This window comes from Hordeum vulgare, chromosome 4H, assembly GCF_904849725.1.
Source record: "Hordeum vulgare subsp. vulgare chromosome 4H, MorexV3_pseudomolecules_assembly, whole genome shotgun sequence".
Taxonomy (NCBI): Eukaryota; Viridiplantae; Streptophyta; class Magnoliopsida; order Poales; family Poaceae; genus Hordeum; species Hordeum vulgare.
In genome coordinates, this window is record NC_058521.1 from 75,366,546 (window position 1) to 75,392,566 (window position 26,021).

The 26,021-nt window shown below is 46.9% G+C and overlaps 2 protein-coding genes across 2 annotated transcripts; both read right to left on the reverse strand.

The window, feature by feature from the left end:
* Window positions 1-4,710: 4,710 nt before the first annotated feature.
* LOC123446157 (probable methyltransferase PMT26) lies at window positions 4,711-8,177 on the reverse strand. Its single transcript, XM_045122837.1, has 3 exons — window positions 8,032-8,177; window positions 5,388-7,927; window positions 4,711-5,290 (listed from the first exon to the last, which is right to left on the reverse strand). The coding sequence occupies exons 2-3, from the start codon at window positions 7,838-7,840 to the stop codon at window positions 5,065-5,067; spliced, it is 2,679 nt and encodes an 892-aa protein (XP_044978772.1). The 5' UTR covers window positions 7,841-7,927; window positions 8,032-8,177; the 3' UTR covers window positions 4,711-5,064.
* A 2,342-nt stretch (window positions 8,178-10,519) lies between these two features.
* Window positions 10,520-15,109, reverse strand: LOC123447931 (aldehyde dehydrogenase family 3 member H1-like). The gene is made up of 10 exons (XM_045124665.1): window positions 14,470-15,109; window positions 13,465-13,533; window positions 13,182-13,278; window positions 12,202-12,408; window positions 12,002-12,117; window positions 11,815-11,919; window positions 11,540-11,712; window positions 11,345-11,435; window positions 11,070-11,219; window positions 10,520-10,983 (listed from the first exon to the last, which is right to left on the reverse strand). Exons 1-10 carry the CDS (start codon window positions 14,683-14,685, stop codon window positions 10,738-10,740), a joined length of 1,470 nt encoding a protein of 489 aa, XP_044980600.1. The 5' UTR covers window positions 14,686-15,109; the 3' UTR covers window positions 10,520-10,737.
* Window positions 15,110-26,021: the final 10,912 nt, after the last annotated feature.

The window sequence follows — 26,021 nt, forward strand, 5'->3', positions numbered from 1 at the left end:
GGTTATCAAGAACTCATCTACCTCTCCGCCTCTCTTGCTGGAACAAGAAGGCGGGGATCGTCATCGAGTTGTACGTGTGCTGAACGCGGAGGTGTCGTCCGTTCGGCACTAGATCGAGATGGGATCGCGGGACGAATCATGATGAGATCGTGGGACGGGCTGCGATTTAGATCGCGAAGATGTTCAACTACATCAACTGCGTTATATACGCTTCCGCTTAGCGATCTACAAGGGTATGTAGATTCACTCTCCCCTCTCGTAGATGGTCATTACCATGGATAGGTATTACGTGTGCATAGGAATTTTTTTATTTCCCATGCAATGTTCCCCAACATAAATGAGCGTTGTGGACGCCATATAGGATTTACCAAGCTAGGCTAGATCGCATAGAACGAATGAGATTTTTGTAGAGGATGGCGCTTTCAAAAGTCATGGTCGATGGACCATGGTTGGGGAGTGGTCGAGCAGAGAGGCGCCAAACATTTTAATTATTGTGACATGGGAATCACCTTCCCCCTTTTATTCTCCCGCTCTCCTAGTTTTAGTTGTGATTCACTTTATATACTGGTTGGGGAGTAAGTATTACTTCCTCTGTCCCAAAATAACTGTCTTAACTTTGTACTAGCTCTAGTATAAAATTAAATTAAGCTTAAGACATTTATTTTAAAACGGAGGGAGTATGTGAGTAGTAACATCATAATGGTCCAACGAATCAAGGTTTGGCAGCCAACGTCAAAGATATGGACGCGTTTAGCGAGCAGCCATTGGCTCGCTAGCGCTCCAGGGTGACCGCCCGAAAAAGAAAATCTCTGATCCGTGATCTGTATATGAAAATAGTTGGACGCGCCTCACGGGCAGCCATTGGCCCACTAGCGCCCGAGAGTAACAAGCCTAAAAAGGAAATCTCTGCCCCCTAACCTATAAATTAAAATAGTTTGTCCGTCCTAATTCGTATGAGGAAAAGTGAACAGGTGTGGACAAAAAAAGAGAAAAAAGAAATTACAAAGCATCCATGTGAACGTGTGTGAGCACATTTAATTTGGATTTTCTATTTTTAAAAACCGTTTATTTTAACCCGTGCAACAGAATTAAGTTTCGTTTTCACCGTTGGAACCCTCGCGTCGTGTTCTTTAAACTAGATTCTGCATGGGTGCGTTTAGATAATTTTTGCATGTGTGCAATTCAGTCCATGTTAGGTGCAATTGCCTAGTAGTCTATGTGCAACTACCTAATAGTCGATATGCAACATTTTCTCCACCCGTGGACATGTAGTTTTCAGTGATGGCACCTCCATCCCAAACTACTCCCTCTAGTGAGATGTGCAACTTCGTGTGTTGCCCCAACGAACTTTCTCGTAGTTGATATGCAACTTTTCTCTACCTATGGACATATTGGACCCTCATTACAAAAAGATGATATTTCCAAGGACATATTGGACCAACACAACAATTGGACCCTCATTACAAAAAGATGATATTTCCAAGGACATACTGGACCAACAATTGGATCCTCCAATGAAACAAACTGCAAAATAAGTTGTGCTCAAGATATCACCTGCTTGGACGAGGGTAAATATTAGAGATATGAACACAACGTGGGCGATGAGAAGTGGAGAGTTTGTCATAAATGAAGTCTGTTACCAGAAGTAAAAGTGCACGAAACCATGGCGAGGTGCGGAATTGAGCAGACCACTTATCAAATTATTGAAGAGCAGAGAAACCATAGAACAAACTTAGTGGGGATCAATGAACCTCTTAGCTATGTACAATAGATGATTATAAGTCCATAAGTGTTGGTTCTCAATATATATAGCATACACACATACATACATACATACATACATACATACATACATACATGATGTCTATGTACTTCTCTTCCATCACAATATAACACATGGCAATACAACAAATTGCATTGAGAACAAGTTAGAATTTGTCTTTCTTCACACCAGTACTTGCGCAAGATTCCAAGCCACCCTCATATCTACAATCAAAGCTCCCTGTCCAAAAGTCTTGGTCGTCAACACCCTGGCCAGCGAAGCCACTTTGGTTTCTCATCCGATTCTTCAACCTCCTCCTCCCAAACTAGGTTGTAAAGCTCAACATCTTCAAGGTGTAGCCGGTTCACTAGAGCATTGGGGTCCTCTGGCAAATTCGGCCGAGCTCCGCTAGCCACCGAAGGCGTAGCCATCTCCCAAACGAAACTCTCCCAGAAACCTTAGACTCGTCCTGGGCCAAGCAAGTTGGTTCGATACGACAGGACGAGCAAGGGAGATGTGAGGAGAATGCAATCGCCACAAGAATCGATCACGGATGGGGAAACTCAAGCCGCCGCCGCTGGAGGATAGGGAAACCCTAGGCTTCGAGCGCTAGGGGACCGACACTAGTAGTATTATCACTTTTTCCATTCATCTAACATCAAGGTACAATTTCTAAGAATTGTAAGAAACTTCCACTATCTGAACACACAGTATGGGATTGTAAGTCCATAAGTGTTGATTCCCAATATATATAATATATCGGTTTTGCTAAGACTCAGCTGGATGAGTTTTTGTTATGGTATCATTCACCGTTGTAGCCATTAGATCTGGGTTTTAAGATTCGTGCTAATCGTTTGTTTCGCGTGGCAGGCTGCATGGCTCGTCTCGTATAGGGCAGCCCCATGTGGGTTGAATTTTTTCTCTTTCCTTTGTTTGTTTGACTATTGGGCTGGGCTATATGGGATTTTCTTTTCTTCATGTTTTCCAGCCGAATGGAAAAATGATGGGGGTCAGAGATATGAATGTAACGCTGCTACTTTCATGTTTTATCATTTCTTCACTATAGCACTTTATAAGGTTTTTTTTTGTTTTACCCTCCAATCGTCAGAAAACGCATTATAGTGGTTGTGTGTTCTGTCCACGGAGAAAAATAAGACGCTATACCGTCGTTAATAGTATGTTACAGCGCGTATAAAGAATTATCTCGTTAAATTAATTAGTGTATAATATCTTGCTAATAGCACGTTAATAACATATTTTCAGGGGTGATGCTATTTTGTATAGCGCGTTATTATTTTCCTTGGTTTTGTTCGAGCAAGGCGGCTCTAGTCTCGTATAGGATGTGTAGCATGTGCATGAGTAGTAGTTTTTTTGTTTTTCGTTTATGGAGCTAGGCTATCTGGGCTTTTATTCTTCTTCTTTTTTTCTTTTTTACTCAACGAAAAAAGGGAAGGAGGATATGATCGAATGATGTGAATCGTTGCTGTGCTAATTGCATGTTATTGTCACTTGTTTTCATTTTTAAAGCATGTTCGTGTCATCTATTTACCGTAGCTTCTAGGGTCAGTTCTTTGCAACAGCTTTCTTTTCATATATATTTCTCTCCTGATTAATTGCTGTTTATTTTTTATTATTTCACTAATATGTAGTAGAATACAATTCCACTCTTCTCCCTTTAACTAAATTAGTGTATTCATTTTGTTTTTTAAATTAATATTCATTTGTTACCATAGATTGGATAATTGATATTAAGGGATTTCACTATTTTTTTTCTCTTCCATTTATTCATTTTCTATATTTTTGTTTCATATTTTCAATTTTAGTTTATTTTCTATTTTTATTCCTCTTATTTATTTATTTTTGTGTGTATATTTTTAATGATATCAAAGCCAATGCCTCCTTTTTGGTAGAAATGTTTTTTTCATGAGTTTTTCCGTCAAATTTTTTGTGCTATCAAAGTTTTTAACTCTGGTCACAACTGCTAGTTTCTGAAATTGGGTTGTAATTGCAATCTATCAACTCGGGTTGCAACTATTAGGTTTTAGGTGGAGTCGCAACCGTGAGGTTTTTCAAAATTGTACGCGAACACCGTCTTTCAAATGTGGCCGCGACTACGGGTTTTCATATCGTGGTTGTAACTGCAAGTACTCGAAGTCGGGTTGTAACTGTGAGTTTTCAAAGTTGGGTAGCAACTGCAACTGTTCAAAGTCGGGACGAACTGAAAGTGCTCAAAGTCGGGTCGCAACACAAGTTTCCAAAGTCGGGTCGCAACTGCAAGTTTCCAAAGTTGGTTCGCAATTGCAAGTTTTCAAAATCGGTTCGCAACGGCAAGTTTCCAAAGTCAGGTCGCAACTCCAAGTTTCTAAAGTCGGGTCGCAACTGCAAGTTTCTAAAGTCGGGCCCAACTGCAAGTTCTCAAAGTCGGGGTGCAATTGCAAGTATTCAAGTGGAGGCACAATGGCAAGTATTAAAAGAGGGGTGTTAGTACAAATTTTGGAGTCGAATTTTCAAAGTCGGGTCACAACCGTAAATTTCTTAGTAAGGTCGCAATTGCAAATATTAAAAGAGAGTCACAAGTGCAAGTTTTCATAGTTCAGATTCCATCATTTAAAAAAAAGATGAATTTTAATAAACATATAAATAAATAATGCATGGGACAAGACCGGGATAGATCATGTACGCCAGACGTATCATGCCGGTGATTACTGTTGAACTGAGTCAAAACTGAAAAACTACAAAGAAAACATATTTTTAAGACAACTCCTATTGTTCTTCTTATGACAGGATATAGCTTAAGAAGAGCACACTCCACAACTGTGTTATGGCAACTAAAATATGTTGTACAGATTAGCCCAATATTTCGCTCTTGCATGAGTGGCAATAGAAATGGAAAGGCTAAGCCCAGAAAAAATAACACGACATGTGCAAACCATGGGGAAAATAAAAAAGTCCAACCAATATATATGATGATGTCATGTGAATGAGACCATAGACAAATCTCAGCTAGCTGAGTTTTAGGTGCTCCCATAATATATACTGCATACATACATACAAACATGATATCTATGTACTTCTCTTCCATCGCAATACAACACATGGCAGTTCACACGGGAGGGAAAAACCTTAGAAAGAAGAACTAATTAGACACCGACCGACACCAACAGAACCTATGTACGCACTTCATCTTCATCTAGACAAGCTTATTTCTTGAAACCTATATCAGCCAATCAATCAGATCAATTACTCGCGAGTGGCGCGCTAGCTGTTAATTCCGATCACCGGCGAGGCGTGGCGAGGCGAGGTCATCTGGTGGGCGGCCCCGGCTCCATTTCCGTGGGCCGCCACATGGTCTTCCTCGCGCAGAGCATGGCCTCCTTGCGCTTGGACACCGTCATCCTCACCTCCCAGTGCATCGACTTCACCCCCTCCACGATCTCGTCCACCGTCTCCTTGTCGTCCCGCACGATCAGCTTCCCGTTGGGCCTCAGGATCCTATCCACCTCCACCAGCACCGGCAACACCTTACACCTACCACATGCACGCACGCACGCACAAATTCCTTAGTTCTGCTTGTCCAATATCGATCAGTCCGATCGACGGCGTGGAGGGTGAAATGCATGCCTACCTGGCCTTGAGCTTGGAGAAGAGGTGGTCGGCGTGGAGGAGGTCGTAGGAGCGCGGGTAGGTGCTGAAGGACTCGCACCAGTCGTGGTATATCCCGAACAGGCCCCGCTCGTAGATCACCGGCAGCGTGTCCGGCGAGTCGATGTTCACCGTGTTCATCACCCACACGTTCATGTCCCGCAGCGCCGCCGCCAGCCCGCCGTAGACGGCCCGCATGTCCATCACGTTCCGGACGCTCTTCCACTCGATGCCCATGCCGTCCAGGTACGAGTGCTGGACCACCTTCTTCCAGTGCGCGTAGTCCGCCGCGAAGTCCTCGGGCGCCGCCTTCCCGTACACGCCCACCTGGCTGCTGTTCAGCCAGTAGGGCACCTTCTCCGCCCGCTCCGGCCACTGCTGCGGCCACCGCGACCCGCGCACCGACGGGTCGGTGGGGACGCGGTGCATGCACGCCCGCAGCGAGATGTTCCACGCCGCGTTGGGGTCGTCCGAGGGGTCACACAGCGGCGGCTCCGTCTGCCGCCGTGTCTCGTAGCAATGGTTACTCACCGGCTTCCGGAAGATGACGAGGCCCACCCGGTCGATGGTGTCCCTGGTCTTGGCCACCATCTCCCAGCACATGGCCTTGGTCAGCTTCACCATCTCCTCCCAGATCTCCACGTCCTCGGGGAGCTTCTGGTACACCGGGGTGGCGGACCACACGAAGAAACCGCCGGGCCGGACCAGCCGGTTCACCTCCAGGAGGAGCAGCCCGCCGTCGATGTGCCATGGGACGCGGCACCGCGCGCAGTGGACCACGTCGAACACGTTGCTCGGGAACTGGAGCCGCTTCGTGCCCATGACGGCGGAGATGGCCGGGATGCCGCGCTCCAGCGCGAACTGCACCTGCGCCTCGTGCTCGTCCTTGGGCGCGAACGACATGGTCAGCGTGTCCCGCTCGAACATGAACCCGCCGAAGCTGGCCACGCCGCATCCCACGTCCAGCACCACCCTGCTCCGGTGGCCCCACGCCACCTCCGGGAACGCCTGCTGGATCAGGTCGATGTAATGCAGCGCGCCGCCGGTCTTGAACTGCGTGCCTCCGCCGGGGAACGTGAGGTACTCGCCGGAGACCTTCACCCAGTTCTGGCGCTTCTTGAATTCCGCCAGCTGCGTGTGCGGAACGTTGTGGTACCAGATCTTGCTGCGGCTGCTTGGCCACCGGATGGGGTCTTTGTAGGACGGCGGCGCCGGGACGAGGCACGTCGGCGGCTCGGGGGGGCAGTGCCGCTCCCGGTGCTCGTAGTGAATGTCGGTCTTGAGCTTCTTGATGGCGGCCTCGTTGTCTAGACACGGGATGTAGTCCTCGCCTGTGCTCGTGTTGCACAGCTTCCAGACGTGCGCCGTCGACGACACCGCCGCCTCCGCTTCCGCCTTGCCTGCCGCTTTCTTCTTCTTCTTCTTCTTATTCTTTTTCCTCTCGTCGCGCGTCTTCTGCTCGTTTGTCGACTCCGCCGCCTGCGTCGTGAACGACCCGTTCTGCGCCGCCCGCTCCGTCAGCAGTTCCGCCTGCCCGTTCGGCAGCGCCTCCGGAAGAAGCTTCTGCTCTTCCTCGACAATGTCTGACGTCTTCGTATCGTCCGGATTAGTGGCGGCGGAGGCTTCGGTTGATACCCCGACCGCCGCCGCGTCCTCCGTCTTGTCCGTGGCGGCGGTGGTCGTCTCCTCCAGGATCGGCTTGGCACTGTCATCTGAGATGAACGTCTTGTTGCCGTCATCCTTGACCACGTCGACGCCTTCCATCTTGCCGTTCTCGTCGTCGAAGGTCTGCTTCTTGGACGAGCCGCCGCCGCTGGCATCCTTCGGGTTCTCCTCCGGGCTGACGATGCTCTCCTTGGTGTCAACCGGCGTCCTCTCGGCGTTCGCGTCCTGACCGCCGCTGCCTACGGTTTCCTTGGTGTCCGTAGAAGCCTGCTCCTTTACGTCCGTCACCGTGTCCTCCACGCTCTTCCCCTGGGAAGCAGCCACGGCGGCAGCGGCGGCGCCGGCGCCGTCCGTCTCGGCGGTTTCCGGCTTGACGAGCTCCCCGCCCTCCGTCCTGCCGTTCTCGTCATCGAAGGACTGGTTCTTGGACGCCGGCTTCTCGCCGTCGGCCTCGCCGCCCTTGGCGACGTCCACGGCGGGCTTCTCGGCGTCCACAGCGGCCGTGGTGGCCTCCGCGACGACGTTGGCACTGTCCTGCTTGAAGTTGTTGGTGGCGTCGATGGAGCGGTCCTCCTCCTTCTCCTTGACGACGGCCTCCGCGGCCTTCTTGACGTCTGCCGTGGACGCGGTCACCGTGGCCACCGGGACGGCCTCCGGCGACGGAGGGGAGACCATCCAGAAGCCGACGAGGCAGAGCGCGGCGAACACGACGATGGTCGCCGTCGAGAAGAGCGACGACCGCTGCCTCTGGTTCCGATCGAACAGGGCCATGGTGGTCTCGTCCCCCTCTTCACCTCATGCAGCACCGTTCATATATATATGCTTCCTCGCCCTCTGCCCGCACGCAGAGGCCAGATCCTGAAGCATCACACACAGCACTCAAAATGCCGCCATGCCGATGATGATTCCTACTCTAGGAAGAAGAGCAGTGTTTCATCAGGAACTAAACAAGATGATAATACCTCGGGAATTAGCGGCACGATTTCTCCTGATGAGGAACACCGGCCCGCAATGATCTCCCGATCACTTGGATTCCTAGCGACAAGAGCGTGGATGCATGGCGTTAGCCTGTGCTTGTCCTTGGGCTGTCGGAATAATTGCGTGGCTTTCAAAGGGGAGGGGAGCTTGGACGGAGGGAAGGGAGCGTTAAGCGGGGAGTGAGGGGAGACAAGTGGAGGACACTCCCCGGTTTCGTTGCTTCCGCATGCAGCACCCCACCAGTCTCCCGTCTGTGCATGTGCTCTTTTATGAATCAACGGTTCCCTCCGTTCAAAAACATCAAATCATATTTTCTTCTGTTCTGTTCTGTTCTGTGCATATACACTCAATGTCGATTCACATCAATATATGCCAAGGTTTTCGGGATTCGACGTCAAAAAATAATTCAACAACATTTCGTATCCATACTTTCAAATTTTCATATCCAAATTTAAGATAGATCAGAAATCATACATGGCTACTTAATTATGTTGCAAATAAACTTCATAATACTCAATATAATCCAATGAACAATCTAATTATAAAGTGATAATTCATCATATCCCAATAAAAACAACTGCCGATTACATCATCTTGATTCCGATTATGTGAGGCAGCTCACGGAAACTTTGTATTCAATCACAAAGGAGAGAGGATGACAACTAGGTACTGCTATGGACCCTAAGGTTCTAAACTACTCACACATGTTCATGGTGGCACCAAGGTTGATGAAGATGACCCTGGTGATGGATTTCCCCTCTGCTAAGGTGCCGGAACAGACCTCCAGATAGGATCACCCTGGAATAGGAACTTGCGACGACGAAAAAAATCACGAAAAAATGGTACCATTGGTTTATTGAAATAAGGGATTTTAGGTGAAAGAAGTGACATAAGGCGGTGCTTAGGGGCCCCATGTGGCCGCCCCTTGTGGGTGGGCCCCTAGCCGCACCACTTGGCCGCGTGGAGGTCAGGGGTGGCGCCTTGGTCCCTCCCGACACTTTCTGGAATCCTCTCGATTTGAAAAAATCATAAAAATATCCTCGAGGGTTTTGAGGCTCCTAAATATGGATTTTATGAAAAGTCAAGATATGCAGAAATAACAACCGACTCTAGTCACTGAATTAATCGGTTAGTTCAGAAATAACAATAAAGTTACTATAAAAGTATTTGAAAGTAACATTATAATAATATAAAACAATCAAAGATTATAAATAACTTTGAGATGTACCAAGGTTGCACCCCCTCTTCTACCGCAAATTCTCTATTAGGGTGTGTTGCTTGGTTAAGGACTAGCTTCCGCTGCAAGACTTTCATTTAGACGGTTGGTATGACTTCCGAGACGTTAAGGCCCTGTTTGGTTCATAAGTCCTAGAACTTTTTTTAGTCCCAACTTATAAGTCATAAGTCCCTAAAAAGTTCCTACCTGTTTGGTTCCTAGGACTTAACATGGACTAAAAGACCATATTACAACTATAAGTCCATATAAGACTCTCCTTGAGAGTCTTATTTCAGAAGTCCCAAATGCACACTTTAAGTTCCTATAAGTACCTCATGTTCGGTTTAGATGGGACTTATTATAAGTTCTAAGTCCCTAATAAGTCCCTATAACCAAACACCCCATAAATCTTGTGGCTTGGGAGATTTGGAATGAACACAATTTAAGGATCTTCAACAATAAGTTTGTGCCATTACACATATCTCTTCTCTCCTACTTAGGCCCCGTTTCTTTAAAAAGTCCTAGGACTTTTTTTAGTCCCAACTAAAAAGTCTCTAGTCCCTATCCGTTTCTTTTCAAGGACTAAACATGGACTAGAGGTCATTAAATGACATGCAAAAAGACCATGTTACCCCTAGTAATATACTAGAAGTTATTAAATGACATGCTAAAAGCAGGGGCACTGTTGGAAAAAGTGTCAAAAAGTCCAAAAAAGTCCCTCCCATAGGTACTTCTTCCTTTAGTCCCAAATACCTCCTTTTAGTCCCTAAAAGTCCCTCCTGTTTCTTTCACATGGGACTAAAAGAGACTTTTTTTAGTCTCTACATCAAAAAATCCCTTGAAAGAAACATCCCCTTAAAAGGAACGCAAGGTTCTGTCGTTCACCTCGTTGTTTGTCCAAGCTCCTCCATCCCATGTGAGTTTTGAATTTTTTTCCCTTCCATCTTTGGATTTTAAATAAGTGATGAACAAATAAAATCCTAAAGTTTATTTAGATAGGTAAATCACACGCAAGGCCAATTATTTGTCAAAAATCCGATGTAAGACGAAGAATTGGGAGTCACCGGGTACAACTCATTTGCGTAATATTATGTCGGGAGAGTAGGTTTTTGAATGACTGGTTACTTGATTTCGGGCTATCAAAATTATTCTAAACTCTCTCTTAATTAATGAATGCCACGAGTCTTTTGCTTTTTAATAAAAAGGTTGTCTCACAGTGCAATGAAATGATGAATCGTTACTGACAAAACGGACAATTCTTGCAAGCAGGGCGTTATCCTCTTCATCCTTCACGCTGGATTAACCGGCAAACAAGGTTTGTTTATGTAAGAAATTAAATCGACTTACATCCAGATATCGGATAGTAGTCCCATATTTTACACCTGTTGAACACGCTCGCGCACTAACACTTTACAGTGCAGAACATGAATAATCCTGCTATGCTGTACTGGAGAAGGGAGGGGGCTCAGCTCAGCTAGCGCTTCTCCCTTGGGAATCCCAGGAGCGCAAGGATCAGCGCAAAGAAGCTGCCCTTGATGAGGCCCCTGAGGATCCTCTGCTTCTCTGCCGTGTAGGGTGGGTACCTCGCGTTCGCCTCGCCGCCAAACCCGCGGATCAGCACCGCCTTCCGGTGAGTGAAGCAGTCGAAGCTGAACTTGCCGTGGTACGACCCCGTGCCGCTGTCGCCCACGCCGCCGAACGGCAAATGCGGGTTCGTCAGCTGCAAAATGTGATTGTGTTTCAGGAGGAATTGCATGTTTTTTGGTTCAGGAGATTGATTCACAGGGTTCATGAGCAGTTACGTACGTGTAGGGCGACGTCGTTGACGAGCATGCCTCCTGCCGAGACGTTTGAGACGAAATCTTGTTGCAGTTTCTTGTCCTTGGTGAAGAGGTAGGCCGCGAGTGGCTTCGCCCCGGCGTTGATGTGCGTGATGCCTTCTTCAATCTTGTCGACCTGACAGCCACAGTTCGAAGAATCCGAGTTGGGTACTAGGTTTAGTTCTGAATACTGTCAAGCAGATTTCCGTGCACTCTAGGAACATTACTTATTGTCTGAAATCAAGGCAGAGGAGTACTAACCGTTATAATTGGAAGCATGGGGCCAAATATTTCCCCCTTCATGAGTTCTGTATCAAGAGGAACATCTACCAGCACCGTAGGAGCTATTTTTCTGTGACATAAGAAAGAAAAAGTTAGCGCTCGATTAAACACCTTCTGAAACCCAGTTATGAGTTTGTGACTGAAAGTTCACGCTATAAATTGTCAAGTTCTCACAGTTGCTCCATATCTGTCTGGCCACCGAGCAGAATCTTTTCGGCGACTTTCTTATCATCTAGCAACTTTGCTAATCGGTGGAAATGGCTAATATTTACAATACGAGACAGGTCCGCCGATTGCAACGGATCCTCCCCGTAGAACCTTTCCAAGACTCTTTTCAAAGAGTCGACCTGTAGAAAGTTTATTTCATAAGTAAGCAAATATATAGAACTTCAGTTGGCACAAGCAATTATTTGGCTGGTAGTTATAACTTATAACAGTAGTGTAGGTACCAGCTCTGTAACAAACGCTTTTGTCGTTATGATGTAATCCGGAGCAATGCATGCCTGGCCATTGTTACATCCCCATTTACCAACAGCAATCCTCTTAGCAGCAACCTAGAAGGAAAAACTCTGTTAAGGAGGCCAAAAGACTTTTTTTTTTCTTTAAGAATTGAAAATGTTTTTAGATGTCGCTTACATGCAGATCGACGTTAGAGTCGACAATAACAGGGCATTTTCCACCGAGCTCCAGAGCAACAGGGGTTAGATGCTTTGCAGCTGCTGTCAACACTACGCGAGCGACATATCCATTTCCTGCAGTTCAAATGAACATGTGCACTGTTAGAAACACAACATTAATTGAAGAAGCAGAAAGTATTTGACAGGTAAGAACTTAACCTGTGTAGAAGATCTTATCCCATTTTTGTTCTAAGAGTGCACTTGTTTCAGAGACACCTCCCTCCACAACTTTTATACATGATCTATCAAGGTACTCTGGTAGCAGCTTCGCGAACAATGAAGATGTCGCTGGCGAAATTTCCGATGGCTTGAGCACAACAGCATTCCCAGCAGCAATTGCTCCAATGACGGGCTCGATAGATAGCACTATAACGAAGGTGAGATTATTATTCATCTTAATTAATACTACTGAACAGTCATCCAGGAAGCTGACAGGCAAAAATACTCAAAATAAAAGGGGGAGATCAATTTACATTTCTTGATTACATTCAACTGGTCGAAAGAACAATCCCAAGATATTAAGTGCTTAGATGGTAAAATAATAATCAAAATTACACTTTTGCTTCGGTACACCCTCCCCCCAACAAAACGTAAAAGGGGAAACGTATACCCACCTCGTATTGTACACTATTGTACACTACAGGAAGACATACGTATACCCACCTCGTATTGCATACGTACGGCGGCCTGTAGTGTACAATACGAGGTGAGTATACGTTCTCCTTTATACGTTTGGGGGGGGTACCTAAGCTAATCAAAATTATGTTTTTGGTCGTCATAAAAAATGTAATGGTACCATAAATAAGACTGTCGAAACCTGACGTCATAATGCGCATGTGTTGAAGAAAAATCAGGACTCGTGACATAAGATTGCGTTCCAGCATAATTGCAGAAATCGATGTCTGTTTGACGAAAAGGAAAGATACCAACTACGAAACAGATTGGCAGTCCTTGAGCACAGGACACGGGAGCATATCAAACTCATGGCATAAACCTCCAGCACCATCAGGAAACACATTTAATCAGTGGTTAACTATTGTATCCTCGTAGCCTCTCCCACACAAATCGCATGGATTAGATCCCTACTCAACAGTCTTGCCATATAATAGTACATACTATCTTCAATACCATTGACTTACAGAAAGGATAGTTCCAGGCTGATATGACGAGAACGACACCCATGGGCTCCGGCACGATTTGAGCAGTGGATGGGAATGTAGTTATGGCAGAAGGTACCTGAATAATAAAGCAGTGAAGGGCACACATCGCATATCAGCAAAACCAATGGAATTTATTAATTGGTTGCCGGCGATCTGGCGCGGCACAGTGGTTAATGGAATGAGATGTTCCCAGTTCAAAAAAAAAAGGAATTTATTTACAAACGAGTGTTATCAGTAGTATGTGGAGAATGGATTTGCCTACCTTGTCAGGCTTCATCCAATTCTTGAGCCCCTTCAGGGCAAACATACAGGCCCCTTTCGCTAGCGATATCTGAGTCATGAACAGACAAATGGCAGCAACATGTGGTTATCAGTTACTAGGCAGGCAAAAATGTGATATTTTCTTACAGAAGTTGTGAAGCAATCAGGCTTTTCTGTTCATTTATTTCTGTTGTTTTACAGATTGCAATCACCAAATTTGACTAGTATGGCTTCCTAGTCCTAGCTTGACAGTAAAGGCTGTGACTGTGACTGCCCAGCTTAGGAACCCCTGCCTTGAACGAATATGATATTTCGACGGAAGCCTTTCTCTGTCTCTCTGCAAGAAGAGAGCAAGTAGTAGAAACCGATGCGAGTTGCATCTGCTGCCGAAGTTGAAAATTTGCAACGACAAAAATATAGATGTGCAGGCGGCGATATTTGACCGACGAAGACTTTGTCCGGCAAACAAAACGAGGGTTTTCTTGCAAGGAACGCCGCCGGCAATGGTGGAGTAATCATTTTGGCACGCAACCCTTTCCGAGACATGTGACGGAAAGGGACTAAACACGCCTAACTTTCCTAAAGACACCGCTGACCCACAACCCCACCAAGGATTCGATTAATCGAGTAGCCTGATTGAGCAAATTCGGCCGAGGAGAAGGAAAGATGGTCCAAAGAAGAAACTAATCTTGTGAGCTGCGAAGGAGTATCTGTGCAAGACGAACAATTAATGGGAAGAACTTCACTGATCCATTGGAGATCAGATACGGAGAAAGTCAAGACGAACTGGAGGCAATCGAACTGTTTTTTTCTTTTTCTTTCACGGGACCAATTGTACTGCTGCGTAAGGATAACTTCACTGATCCAGCGCCGGCAACGGCAAGAGAATCATGGAAACAGAGGTGGAATTCCAGTTCTTACCAGCCCAGGAATCCTGCTATCCAGTTCGAGTCAACTTGAGGAGCAATAGATTGGACATGGAGATTGGATGGAAGTGCGTGCATACCTCGTGGAGGTAGGCCTCCATGCGCGGCTTGGCGAGGTCGGCGTGGAGCGCGTCGCTGATGTCGTCCTCCTTCTCCTCGATCATCCTGACGAGCGACCTGAGCTGCGCCGTCCGCCACTCGGCCGGCCGCGTCCGGCCCTCCCTGAAGCTGCCCCGCAGCTCCGCCATCAACGCCGCCGCCGTCGGCTCCATGACAACAGCTCGCTCCGGTTCCATGGCTAGCTCAAGCCCAGGCTGAAGTGGCGGCAGGCGGCAATGGAGATAAGGCGAGAAACAGGGGAGGGATGGTGGGGGTAGGAGAGAAGTGTGCACCCGGGGATGGAGATGGAGATGGAGATGGAGATGGACCTTGGACCCTTCCCTATATATACGCCCTGATTGGTTTGTTGCGTTGGTTTGAAAATAAGATCAGATTATGTACTGTATATTAATAAGATAAACGAAAGATATATACTCCATTAAGCTGTTGATATTTTCTCCACCGGCCGGCGGATGAGATCTGTTTAGACTTTTTTTTCTCCATCGACTATGTCTAGCTATCTATGCGCTCGTTGGAATCTTGCGGGTGACGCAGACAGGATCGCAGGAGGCCGGAGGAGGCAGCGAGGCGCGGGCGGCATGGAGTTTTGTTGGCTCCTATCCTTCCTTCCTTTCCTCCCCGTCTCTTTCTTTGGACTACGTGCACCCAAACCCAAGCCGATCCATGTGGTGCGATATGACGCGGAATGGAGAAACAATTCATTACTCGATCGGCTGCTGTGTACGGATCAGGCTAATTTAGTCCATCTTCCTTTTAAAGAAACATTTGCTTGCAACCCTTGTACATACGCACATACCCTGTGAACACACGCACGCAGGGGCGCGCACACACGCTGGCACACTGCGATGTGCATGTCTTTTTTCACGGAACGCACATTATCAATCAAAAGATTTAAAACAAACTCAGAATAAGCCATTTTTTTCAACCAGTGAATTACAAATTGATTGCTACCGTGTACATGTTTCTTTAGAATATCCAGCATAGCTGGCCTTGCATTGATTTAAGCAGAGAGAGATGACAAAGGTGTGATCAAGCGATCAAGAGGAGCAAAGAAAAATTACAGCTAGTCCGAAGAAGGTAATCGATTTCACGTTACATCCCCGAAGGGCTGCTCTATGCATCTTGCACCTCCCATCATCTATTGCTCCATGTCTCGTCTGCATGCGACAAAAATGTGACCCGCGCTCGCCTGCTTTCCTCTGAGAACGCATGAGTCGCGCTCCAGCCAGATGTGCCAGGAAATGAGAGCCGCAATAGATTTCGTGCCCTTTTTGTGGCCGGGTGCAGCAGCAGCTACGATCTTTTATACTCGGTCGGTTGTTGATGTGCTCGTGCACCATACACGTTCATTAAGGGAACCGCAGCCATTCCAGGTCGTCCCGATGCTCCACACATGCACGACAACCGGGCATTCCCACAGCAGGTGAATAGAAGCCTCAAGGTTGCGCAGGCACAAAGGGCAGAAGTATCCGTTCTCCCCACCCCTCCTTAGCAGCGTGTCATTGCACCAGAGCTTGTCGAGATGTAGGAGCCATAGGAACATCTTGACTTTCCCTGGAGCCCAAGCTTTCCAGATGAGCGCTTTGAGGTTGCAAGGTTGGTTGTTGATGAACTGCCCCTTGTATGCAGAGCTCGTTGAGTATATCCCCGAGCTGCATAGCGTCCAGTTGATTGTGTCTGGGGTTCCCTGCTCCCCGATTATGCCAGCTTGCCTGATTTCTCTTGCAAGCTGTACTACTTGTTGAGCAATTTCTCTCCGAGTTTCCTTGTCGCATGTCTAGGATCCAACTGTCTTCATGAAGCGCAACTCTCACCGTTTTATTCTTCTTGATTGATCTGGCGAAGAGGGCAAGAAAAACTTGGTGAAGCTGCCCCCCAGCCAAGAGCAGGTCCAGAAGTGGGATGTATTCCCGTCGCCGATCGTCACCGCAGTAGGGGCCGTGAAAAACTTCATGTCGTCGGTGTCGCATGGTGAGCCAGTACCGACCCAGGGTCTACCCGGCTGTCTTCATGCATGCCATAGCCAACGCAGGCGAAGGGCGCGGGCGAAACGTGGGAGGTCGTGTACGCCCAGCCCACTTTGTTGCTCTGGCGTGGCCACGGAGCTCCATTGCACTTTGCATTTACCTCCAGTAAGCTCGTCGTCTCCGGCCTAGAGGAAGCGACGTCGTGATTTATCTACGTCTTTGAAGAACTTCTTTGGCACACCCATGGTCGTGAGCGCAAAGGTTGGCATGGACGAGAGGACGCATCATACGAGGATACGCCTTCCTGCCAGCGGTATAAGCCTACCCTTCCAACCCGCTAGCTGAGCTCTGATCTTGTCGACAATGTGCTGGAGATGGACTAGTCTAGCACACCCGATTGTAACAGGTAGACCTACCTATCTAATCGGAAAGGTCATCGTGTTTTCGTTAAAGTTATGTAGAACAACTCCTACAACTATGTCGTCACATCTAATGGGTACCGCGAAGGACTTGGAGAAATTGATGTGTAGGCCCGTGGCATCCCCAAACCGCTCGAGCAACTCTAGAAGACTATCTATTTCCTGATGTATCGGGTTTATGAAGATGACGACATTGTCGGCGTACAAGCTTGTACGCATTTGCGCCGTGTCCGGGATGTTGTGCAACACACCCGTCCTGGAGGCCGCATCGAGCAAACGGTGGAGATGGTCGATGCATAGGATGAACAACAAAGGTGAGAGGGGGTCTCCTTGCCGTAGCCCTCGCTGATGTACGATGCGATCACCCGCAACACCATTGAGCAGGCATGCCGAAGAGGAAGATGATAGAAGCAGAGCTATCCAATCTCTCCACTGAGGTGGGAAGCCAAGCTGTTGTAGTAACTCCATGATGTACTCCCATGAAACACTGTCGAAGGCCCGGGCAATGTTCAATTTGAGTAGGAGCCCTGGTGTTTTGTTCCGGTGAAGCGCTCTGATAGAGTTCTAAACATACAAGTAGCTATCGTGGATGCACTTATTTCTCTGGAAAGCCGTCTGCGCAGGAGAGATTAACTTATCAATGACAGTAGCTAATCTCATTGAGAGGACCTTTGTGATCAACTTTGAGATGGAGTGAACGAGGCTGATAGGTCTGAACTCACTCATTCTAGCGGGACCATCCTTCTTCGGGATGAGCGCAATCATGGCCGTGTTAAGCTCTGAAAAGTTTCGATGAGCCAGCCTAAAGAAGTGATCAAAGACGGTGATCACATCTCCCTTTATTGTGCCCCAGCAAGCTCTAAAGAAATTCCCCGAAAATCCATTTGTACCGGGGGCTTTCTGTTGGGGAACGTCGCATGGGAAACAAAAAATTTCCTACGCGCACGAAGACCTATCATGGTGATGTCCATCTACGAGAGGGGATGTGTGATCTACGTACCCTTGTAGACCGTACAGCAGAAGCGTTAGTGAACGCGGTTGATGTAGTGGAACGTCCTCACGTCCCTCGATCCGCCCCGCGAACTATCCCGCGATCAGTCCCACGATCTAGTGCCGAACAGACGGCACCTCCGCGTTCAACACACGGACAGCTCGACGATGATCTCGGACTTCTTGATCCAGCAAGAGAGACGGAGAGGTAGAAGAGTTCTCTGGCAGCGTGACGGCGCTCCGGAGGTTGGTGATGATCTCGTCTCAGCAGGGCTCCGCCCGAGCTCCGCAGAAACGCGATCTAGAGGTAAAACCGTGGAGATATGTGGTCGGGCTGCCGTGGGAAAGTTGTCTCAAATCAGCCCTAAAACCCCACTATATATAGGAGAGAGAGAGGGGAGCCTTGCCTTGGGGTCCAAGAACCCCCAAGGGGTCGGCCGAGCCAAGGGGGGAACGATTCCCCTCCCAAACCGAGTCCTACTTGGTTTGGAAGGTGGAGTCCTTCTTCCCTTTCCCACCTCCTCCTTTTTTTTCCTTTTCCCTTTGATTTTCTTCCCAATGCGCATAGGCCTCTTTTGGGCTGTCCCACCAGCCCACTAAGGGCTGGTGCGGCACCCCCAACACCTATGGGCTTCCCCGGGGTGGGTGGTGTTGGGGAACGTCGCATGGGAAACAAAAATTTTCCTACGCGCACGAAGACCTATCATGGTGATGTCCATCTACGAGAGGGGATGAGTGATCTACGTACCCTTGTAGATCGTACAGCAGAAGCGTTAGAGAACGCGGTTGATGTAGTGGAACGTCCTCACGTCCCTCGATCCGCCCCGCGAACAATCCCGCGATCAGTCCCACGATCTAGTACCGAACGGATGGCACCTCCGCGTTCAGCACACGTACAACTCGACGATGATCTCGGCCTTCTTGATCCAGCAAGAGAGACGGAGAGGTAGAAGAGTTCTCCGGCAGCGTGACGGCGCTCCGGAGGTTGGTGATGACCTTGTCTCAGCAGGGCTCCGCCCGAGCTCCGCAGAAACGCGATCTAGAGGAAAAACCGTGGAGGTATGTGGTCGGGCTGCCGTGGAAAAGTCGTCTCAAATCAGCCCTAAAACCTCCGTATATATAGGTGGGAGGGAGGGGGCCTTGCCTTGGGGCTCAAGGAGCCCCAAGGGGGTCAGCCGAGTCCAAGGGGGAGGACTCTCCCCCCCCAAACCGAGTTGGACTAGGTTTGGTGGGAGGGAGTCCCCCTTCCTTCCCACCTCCTCCTTTTTTTTCTTTCTCTATTGATTTTCTTCTCCTTGGCGCATAGGGCACTTGTGGGCTGTCCCACCAGCCCACTAAGGGCTGGTGTGTCTCCCCAAAGGCCTATGGGCTTCCCCGGGGTGGGTTGCCCCCCCGGTGAACTCCCGGAACCCATTCGTCATTCCCGGTACATTCCCGGTAACTCCGAAAACCTTCCGGTAATCAAATGAGGTCATCCTATATATCAATCTTCGTTTCCGGACCATTCCGGAAACCCTCGTGACGTCCGTGATCTCATCCGGGACTCCGAACAACATTCGGTAACCAACCATATAACTGAAATACACATAAAACAACGTCGAACCTTAAGTGTGCAGACCGTGCGGGTTCGAGAACTATGTAGACATGACCCGAGAGACTCCTCGGTCAATATCCAATAGCAGGACCTGGATGCCCATATTGGATCCTACATATTCTATGAAGATCTTATCGTTTGAACCTCAGTGCCAAGGATTCGTATAATCCCGTATGTCATTCCCTTTGTCCTTCGGTATGTTACTTGCCCGAGATTCGATCGTCAGTATCCGCATACCTATTTCAATCTCGTTTACCGGCAAGTCTCTTTACTCGTTCGGTAATACAAGATCCCGCAACTTACACTAAGTTACATTGATTGCAAGGCTTGTGTGTGATGTTGTATTACCGAGTGGGCCCCGAGATACCTCTCCGTTACACGGAGTGACAAATCCCAGTCTTGATCCATACTAACTCAACTAACACCTTCGGAGATACCTGTAGAGCATCTTTATAGTCACCCAGTTACGTTGCGACGTTTGATACACACAAAGCATTCCTTCGGTGTCAGTGAGTTATATGATCTCATGGTCATAGGAATAAATACTTGACACGCAGAAAATAGTAGCAACAAAATGACACGATCAACATGCTACGTCTATTAGTTTGGGTCTAGTCCATCACGTGATTCTCCCAATGACGTGATTCAGTTATCAAGCAACAACACCTTGTTCATAATCAGAAGACACTGACCATCATCGATCAACTGGCTAGCCAACTAGAGGCATGCTAGGGACGGTGTTTTGTCTATGTATCCACACATGTAAATGAGTCTTCATTCAATACAATTATAGCATGGATAATAAACTATTATCTTGATACAGGAATTATAATAATAACTATATTTATTATTGCCTCTAGGGCATAATTCCAACAGGTGGCCCCCCCGGTGAACTCCCGGAACCCATTCGTCATTCCCGGTACATTCCCGGTAACTCCGAAAACCTTCCGGTAATCAAATGAGGTCATCCTATATATCAATCTTCGTTTCCGGACCATTCCGGAAACCCTCGTGACGTCCGTGATCTCATCCGGGACTCCGAACAACATTCGGCAACCAACCATATAACTCAAATACGCATAAAACAACGTCGAACCTTAAGTGTGCAGACCCTGCGGGTTCGAGAACTATGTAGACATGACCCGAGAGACTCCTCGGTCAATATCCAATAGCGGGACCTGGATGCCCATATTGGATCCTACATATTCTACGAAGATCTTATCGTTTGAACCTCAGTGCCAAGGATTCATATAATCCCGTATGTCATTCCCTTTGTCCTTCCGTATGTTACTTGGCCGAGATTCGATCGTCAGTATCTGCATACCTATTTCAATCTCGTTTACCAGCAAGTCTCTTTACTCGTTCCGTAATACAAGATCCCGCAACTTACACTAAGTCACATTGCTTGCAAGGCTTGTGTGTGATGTTGCATTACCGAGTGGGCCCCGAGATACCTCTCCGTCACACGGAGTGACAAATCCCAGTCTCGATCCATACTAACTTAACGAACACCTTCGGAGATACCTGTAGAGCATCTTTACAGTCACCCAGTTACGTTGCGACATTTGATACACACAAAGTATTCCTCTGGTGTTAGTAAGTTATATGATCTCATGGTCATAGGAATAAATACTTGACACGCAGAAAACAGTAGCAATAAAATGACACGATCAACATGCTACGTCTATTAGTTTGGGTCTAGTCCATCACGTGATTCTCCTAATGACGTGATCCAGTTATCAAGCAACAACACCTTGTTCATAATCAGAAGACACTGACTATCGTTGATCAACTGGCTAGCCAACTAGAGGCTTGCTAGGGACAGTGTTTTGTCTATGTATCCACACATGTAAATGAGTCTTCATTCAATACAATTATAGCATGGATAATAAAGAATTATCTTGATACAAGAATTATAATAATAACTATATTTATTATTGCCTCCAGGGCATAATTCCAACAGTCTCCCACTTGCACTAGAGTCAATAATGTAGCCCTCACATCATCATGCGAATTACATTGTAATAAATCTAACACCCATACAGTTCTGGTGTTGATCATGCTTTGGCCGTGGAAGAGGTTTACTCAGCGGGTTTGCTACATTCAGATCCGTGTGCACTTTGCATATATTTACGTCCTCTCCTTCGACGTAGTCACGGATGAGGTTGAAGCGTCGTTTGATGTGTCTGGACTTCTTGTGAAACCGTGGTTCCTTTGCTAAGGCAATGGCACCCATGTTGTCACAGAACAAGGTTATTGGATTCAGTGCGCTTGGCACCACTCCAAGATCCGTCATGAACTGCTTCATCCAGACACCCTCCTTAGCCGCCTCCGAGGCAGCCATGTACTCCGCTTCACATGTAGAATCTGCTACGACGCTTTGCTTGGAACTGCACCAGCTTACCGCACCCCCATTAAGAATAAATACGTATCCGGTTTGCGATTTAGAGTCGTCCGGATCTGTGTCAAAGCTTGCATCGACGTAACCTTTTACGGCGAGCTCTTCGTCACCTCCATACACGAGAAACATCTCCTTAGTCCTTTTCAGGTACTTCAGGATATTCTTGACCGCTGTCCAGTGATCCACTCCTGGATTACTCTGGAACCTACCTGCCATACTTATGGCCAGGCTAACGTCCGGTCTAGTGCATAACATTGCATACATGATAGAGCCTATGGCTGAAGCATAGAGGACGGAGCGCATATGCTCTCTATCCTCATCAGTTGCTGAGCGCCAAGTCTTACTCAATCTCGTACCTTGTAAAACTGGCAAGAACCCCTTCTTGGACTGTTCCATTTTGAACCTCTTCAAAACTTTATCAAGGTATGTGCTTTGTGAAAGTCCTATCAGGTGTTTTGATCCATCCCTATAGATCTTAATGCCTAGAATGTAAGCAGCTTCTCCTAGGTCCTTCATAGAGAAACTTTTATTCAAGTAATCCTTTATGCTCTCCAAAAACTCTACGTTGTTTCCAATCAGCAATATGTCATCCACATATAATATTAGAAACGCCACAGAGCTCCCACTCACTTTCTTGTAAATACAAGATTCTCCAACCACTTGTATAAACCCAAATGCTTTGATCACCTCATCAAAGCGTTTGTTCCAACTCCGAGATGCTTGCACCAGTCCATAAATGGATCGCTGGAGCTTGCACACCTTGTTAGCACTCTTAGGATCGACAAAACCTTCGGGTTGTATCATATACAATTCTTCCTTAAAGAAACCGTTAAGGAACACCGTTTTGACATCCATCTGTCAGATTTCATAATCAAAAAATGCAGCTATTGCTAACATGATTCTGACGGACTTAAGCATCGCTACGGGTGAGAATGTCTCATCGTAGTCAACTCCTTGAACTTGTGAAAAACCCTTTGCCACAAGTCGAGCTTTATAAACGGTCACATTGCCGTCAGCGCCAGTCTTCCTCTTAAAGATCCATTTGTTCTGAATAGCCTTGCGGCCCTCAGGCAGTACTTCCAAAGTCCACACTTTGTTCTCATACATGGATCCTATCTCGGACTTCATGGCTTCTAGCCATTTGTTGGAATCTGGGCCCACCATTGCTTCTTCATAATTTGCAGGTTCATTGTTGTCTAACAACATGATCGATAAGACGGGATTGCCGTATCACTCTGGAGCAGCACGTGGTCTCGTCGACCTGCGTGGTTCGACAAAAACTTGAACCGGAGTTTCATGATCATCATCATTAACTTCCTCCTCAACCGGCGTCGCAACGACAGAGGTTTCCCCTTGCCCTGCGCCACCATCCAGAGGGATGAGAGGTTCGACAACCTCGTCAAGTTCTATCTTCCTCCCACTCAATTCTCTCGAGAGAAACTCCTTCTCGAGAAAAGCTCCGTTTTTAGCAACAAACACTTTGCCCTCGGATTTGAGATAGAAGGTGTACCCAACTGTCTCTTTTGGGTAACCTATGAAGACGCACTTTTCCGCTTTGGGTTCCAGCTTTTCAGGCTGAAGCTTTTTGACATAAGCATCACATCCCCAAACTTTAAGAAACGAAAACTTTGGCCTTTTGCCATACCATAGTTCGTATGGTGTCATCTCAACGGATTTTGATGGTGCCCTATTTAAAGTGAATGCAGCTGTTTCTAATGCATAACCCCAAAATGATAATGGCAAATCGGTAAGAGACATCATAGATCGCACCATCTCTAATAAAGTACGATTACGATGTTCAGACACACCATTACACTGTGGTGTTCCAGGCGGTGTAAACTGTGAAACAATTCCACATTGTCTTAAGTGAGCACCAAACTTGAAACTCAGATATTCACCCCCACGATCAGACCGTAGGAACTTGATCTTCTTGTTACGATGGTTTTCAAATTCACTCTGAAATTGCTTGACCTTTTCAAATGTTTCAGACTTGTGCTTCATTAAGTAAACATAACCATATCTACTCAAATCGTCAGTGAAGGTGAGAAAATAACGATATCCGCCGCGTGCCTCTACGCTCATCGGACCACACACATCGGTATGTATGATTTCCAACAAGTCACTTGCATGCTCCATTGTTCCGGAGAACGGAGTTTTAGTCATCTTGCCCATGAGGCATGGTTCGCACGTGTCAAGTGAATCAAAGTCAAGTGACTCCAAAAGTCCATCGGCATGGAGTTTCTTCATGCGCTTTACACCAATATGACCTAAGCGGCAGTGCCACAAAAATATGGCGCTATCATTGTTAACTCTAACTCTTTTGGTCTCAATGTTATGTATGTGTGTATCACTATCAAGATTCAATATGAATAATCCTCTCGCATTGGGTGCATGACCATAAAAGATGTTACTCATAGAAATAGAACAACCATTATTCTCTGCTTAAGAGAGTAACCGTCTCGCAATAAACAAGATCCAGATATAATGTTCATGCTCAACGCAGGCACTAAATAACAATGATTTAAGTTCATAACTAATCCTGATGGTAACTGAATTGAGACTGTGCCGACGACGATTGCATCAACCTTGGAACCATTACCCACGCGCATCGTCACTTCGTCTTTCGCCAGCCTTCGTCTATTCCGCAGTTCCTGTTTCGAGTTGCAAATATGAGCAACAGAACCGGTATCGAATACCCAGGCACTACTACGAGAGCCGGTTAAGTACACATCAATAACATGTATATCAAATATACCTGATTTTTCTCTGGCCGCCTTCTTATCAGCCAGATACTTGGGGCAATTGCGCTTCCAGTGACCCATACCCGTGCAATAGTAACACTTTGTTTCAGGCTTAGGTCCAGCTTTGGGTTTCTTCGTCGGATTGGCAACAGGCTTGCCGCTCTTCTTCGAATTACCCTTCTTGCCTTTGTCGTTTCTCTTGAAACTAGTGGTCTTATTCACCATCAACACTTGATGCTCTTTACGGAGTTCAGACTCTGCGACTTTTAGCATCGCAAACAACTCGTCGGGAGACTTGTTCATCCCTTGCATGTTGTAGTTCAACACAAAGCCTTTATAGCTTGGCGGCAGTGACTGAAGGATTCTGTCAGTGATAGCTTCTTGCGGGAGTTCAATCCCCAGCTCAGCTAGACGGTTTGAGTACCCAGACATTTTGAGCACATGTTCACTGAGAGACGAGTTCTCCTCCATCTTGCAAGCATAGAATTTATCGGAGGTCTCATACCTCTCGATCCGGGCGTTCTTCTGAAAGATAAACTTCAACTCCTGGAACATTTCAAATGCTCCATGACGCTCAAAGCGACGTTGAAGTCCCGGTTCTAAGCCATACAAGACTGCGCATTGAACTATTGAGTAGTCCTCCTTACGTGCTAACCAAGCGTTCTTAACATCCTGATCAGCCGTAGCGGGTGGTTCATCTCCTAGCGCAGCATTAAGGACATAATCCTTCTTCCCAGCTTGTAAGATTAGCTTAAGATTACGAGCCCAGTCTACAAAGTTGCTTCCATCATCTTTCAACTTCGCTTTCTCTAGGAACGTATTAAAATTCAGGATGACTGTCGCGTGAGCCATGATCTACAACACAAATATATTCAAAGTGGACTTAGACTATGTTCAAGATAATTAGAGTTTAACTTAATCAAATTATTCGCTAAACTCCCACTCAAAAATTACATCTCTCTAGTCATTTGAGTGGTTCATGATCCACTTACACTAGCTCAAGTCCGATCATAATGTGAGTTGAGTATAGTTTCAGTGGTAAGCATCCCTATGCTAATCATATCATCTATATGATTCATGATCGACCTTTCGGTCTCATGTGTTCCGAGGCCATGTCTGCACATGCTAGGCTCATCAAGCTTAACCCGAGTGTTCCGTGTGCGCAACTATTTTGCACCCGTTGTATGTGAACGTTGAGTCTATCACACCCGATCATCACGTGGTGTCTCGAAACGACGAACTGTAGCAACGGTGCACAGTCGGGAAGAACACAATTTCGTCTTGAAATTTTAGTGAGAGATCACCTCATAATGCTACCGTCGTTCTAAGCAAAATAAGGTGCATAAAACGATTAACATCACATGCAATTTATAAGTGACATGATATGGCCATCATCACGT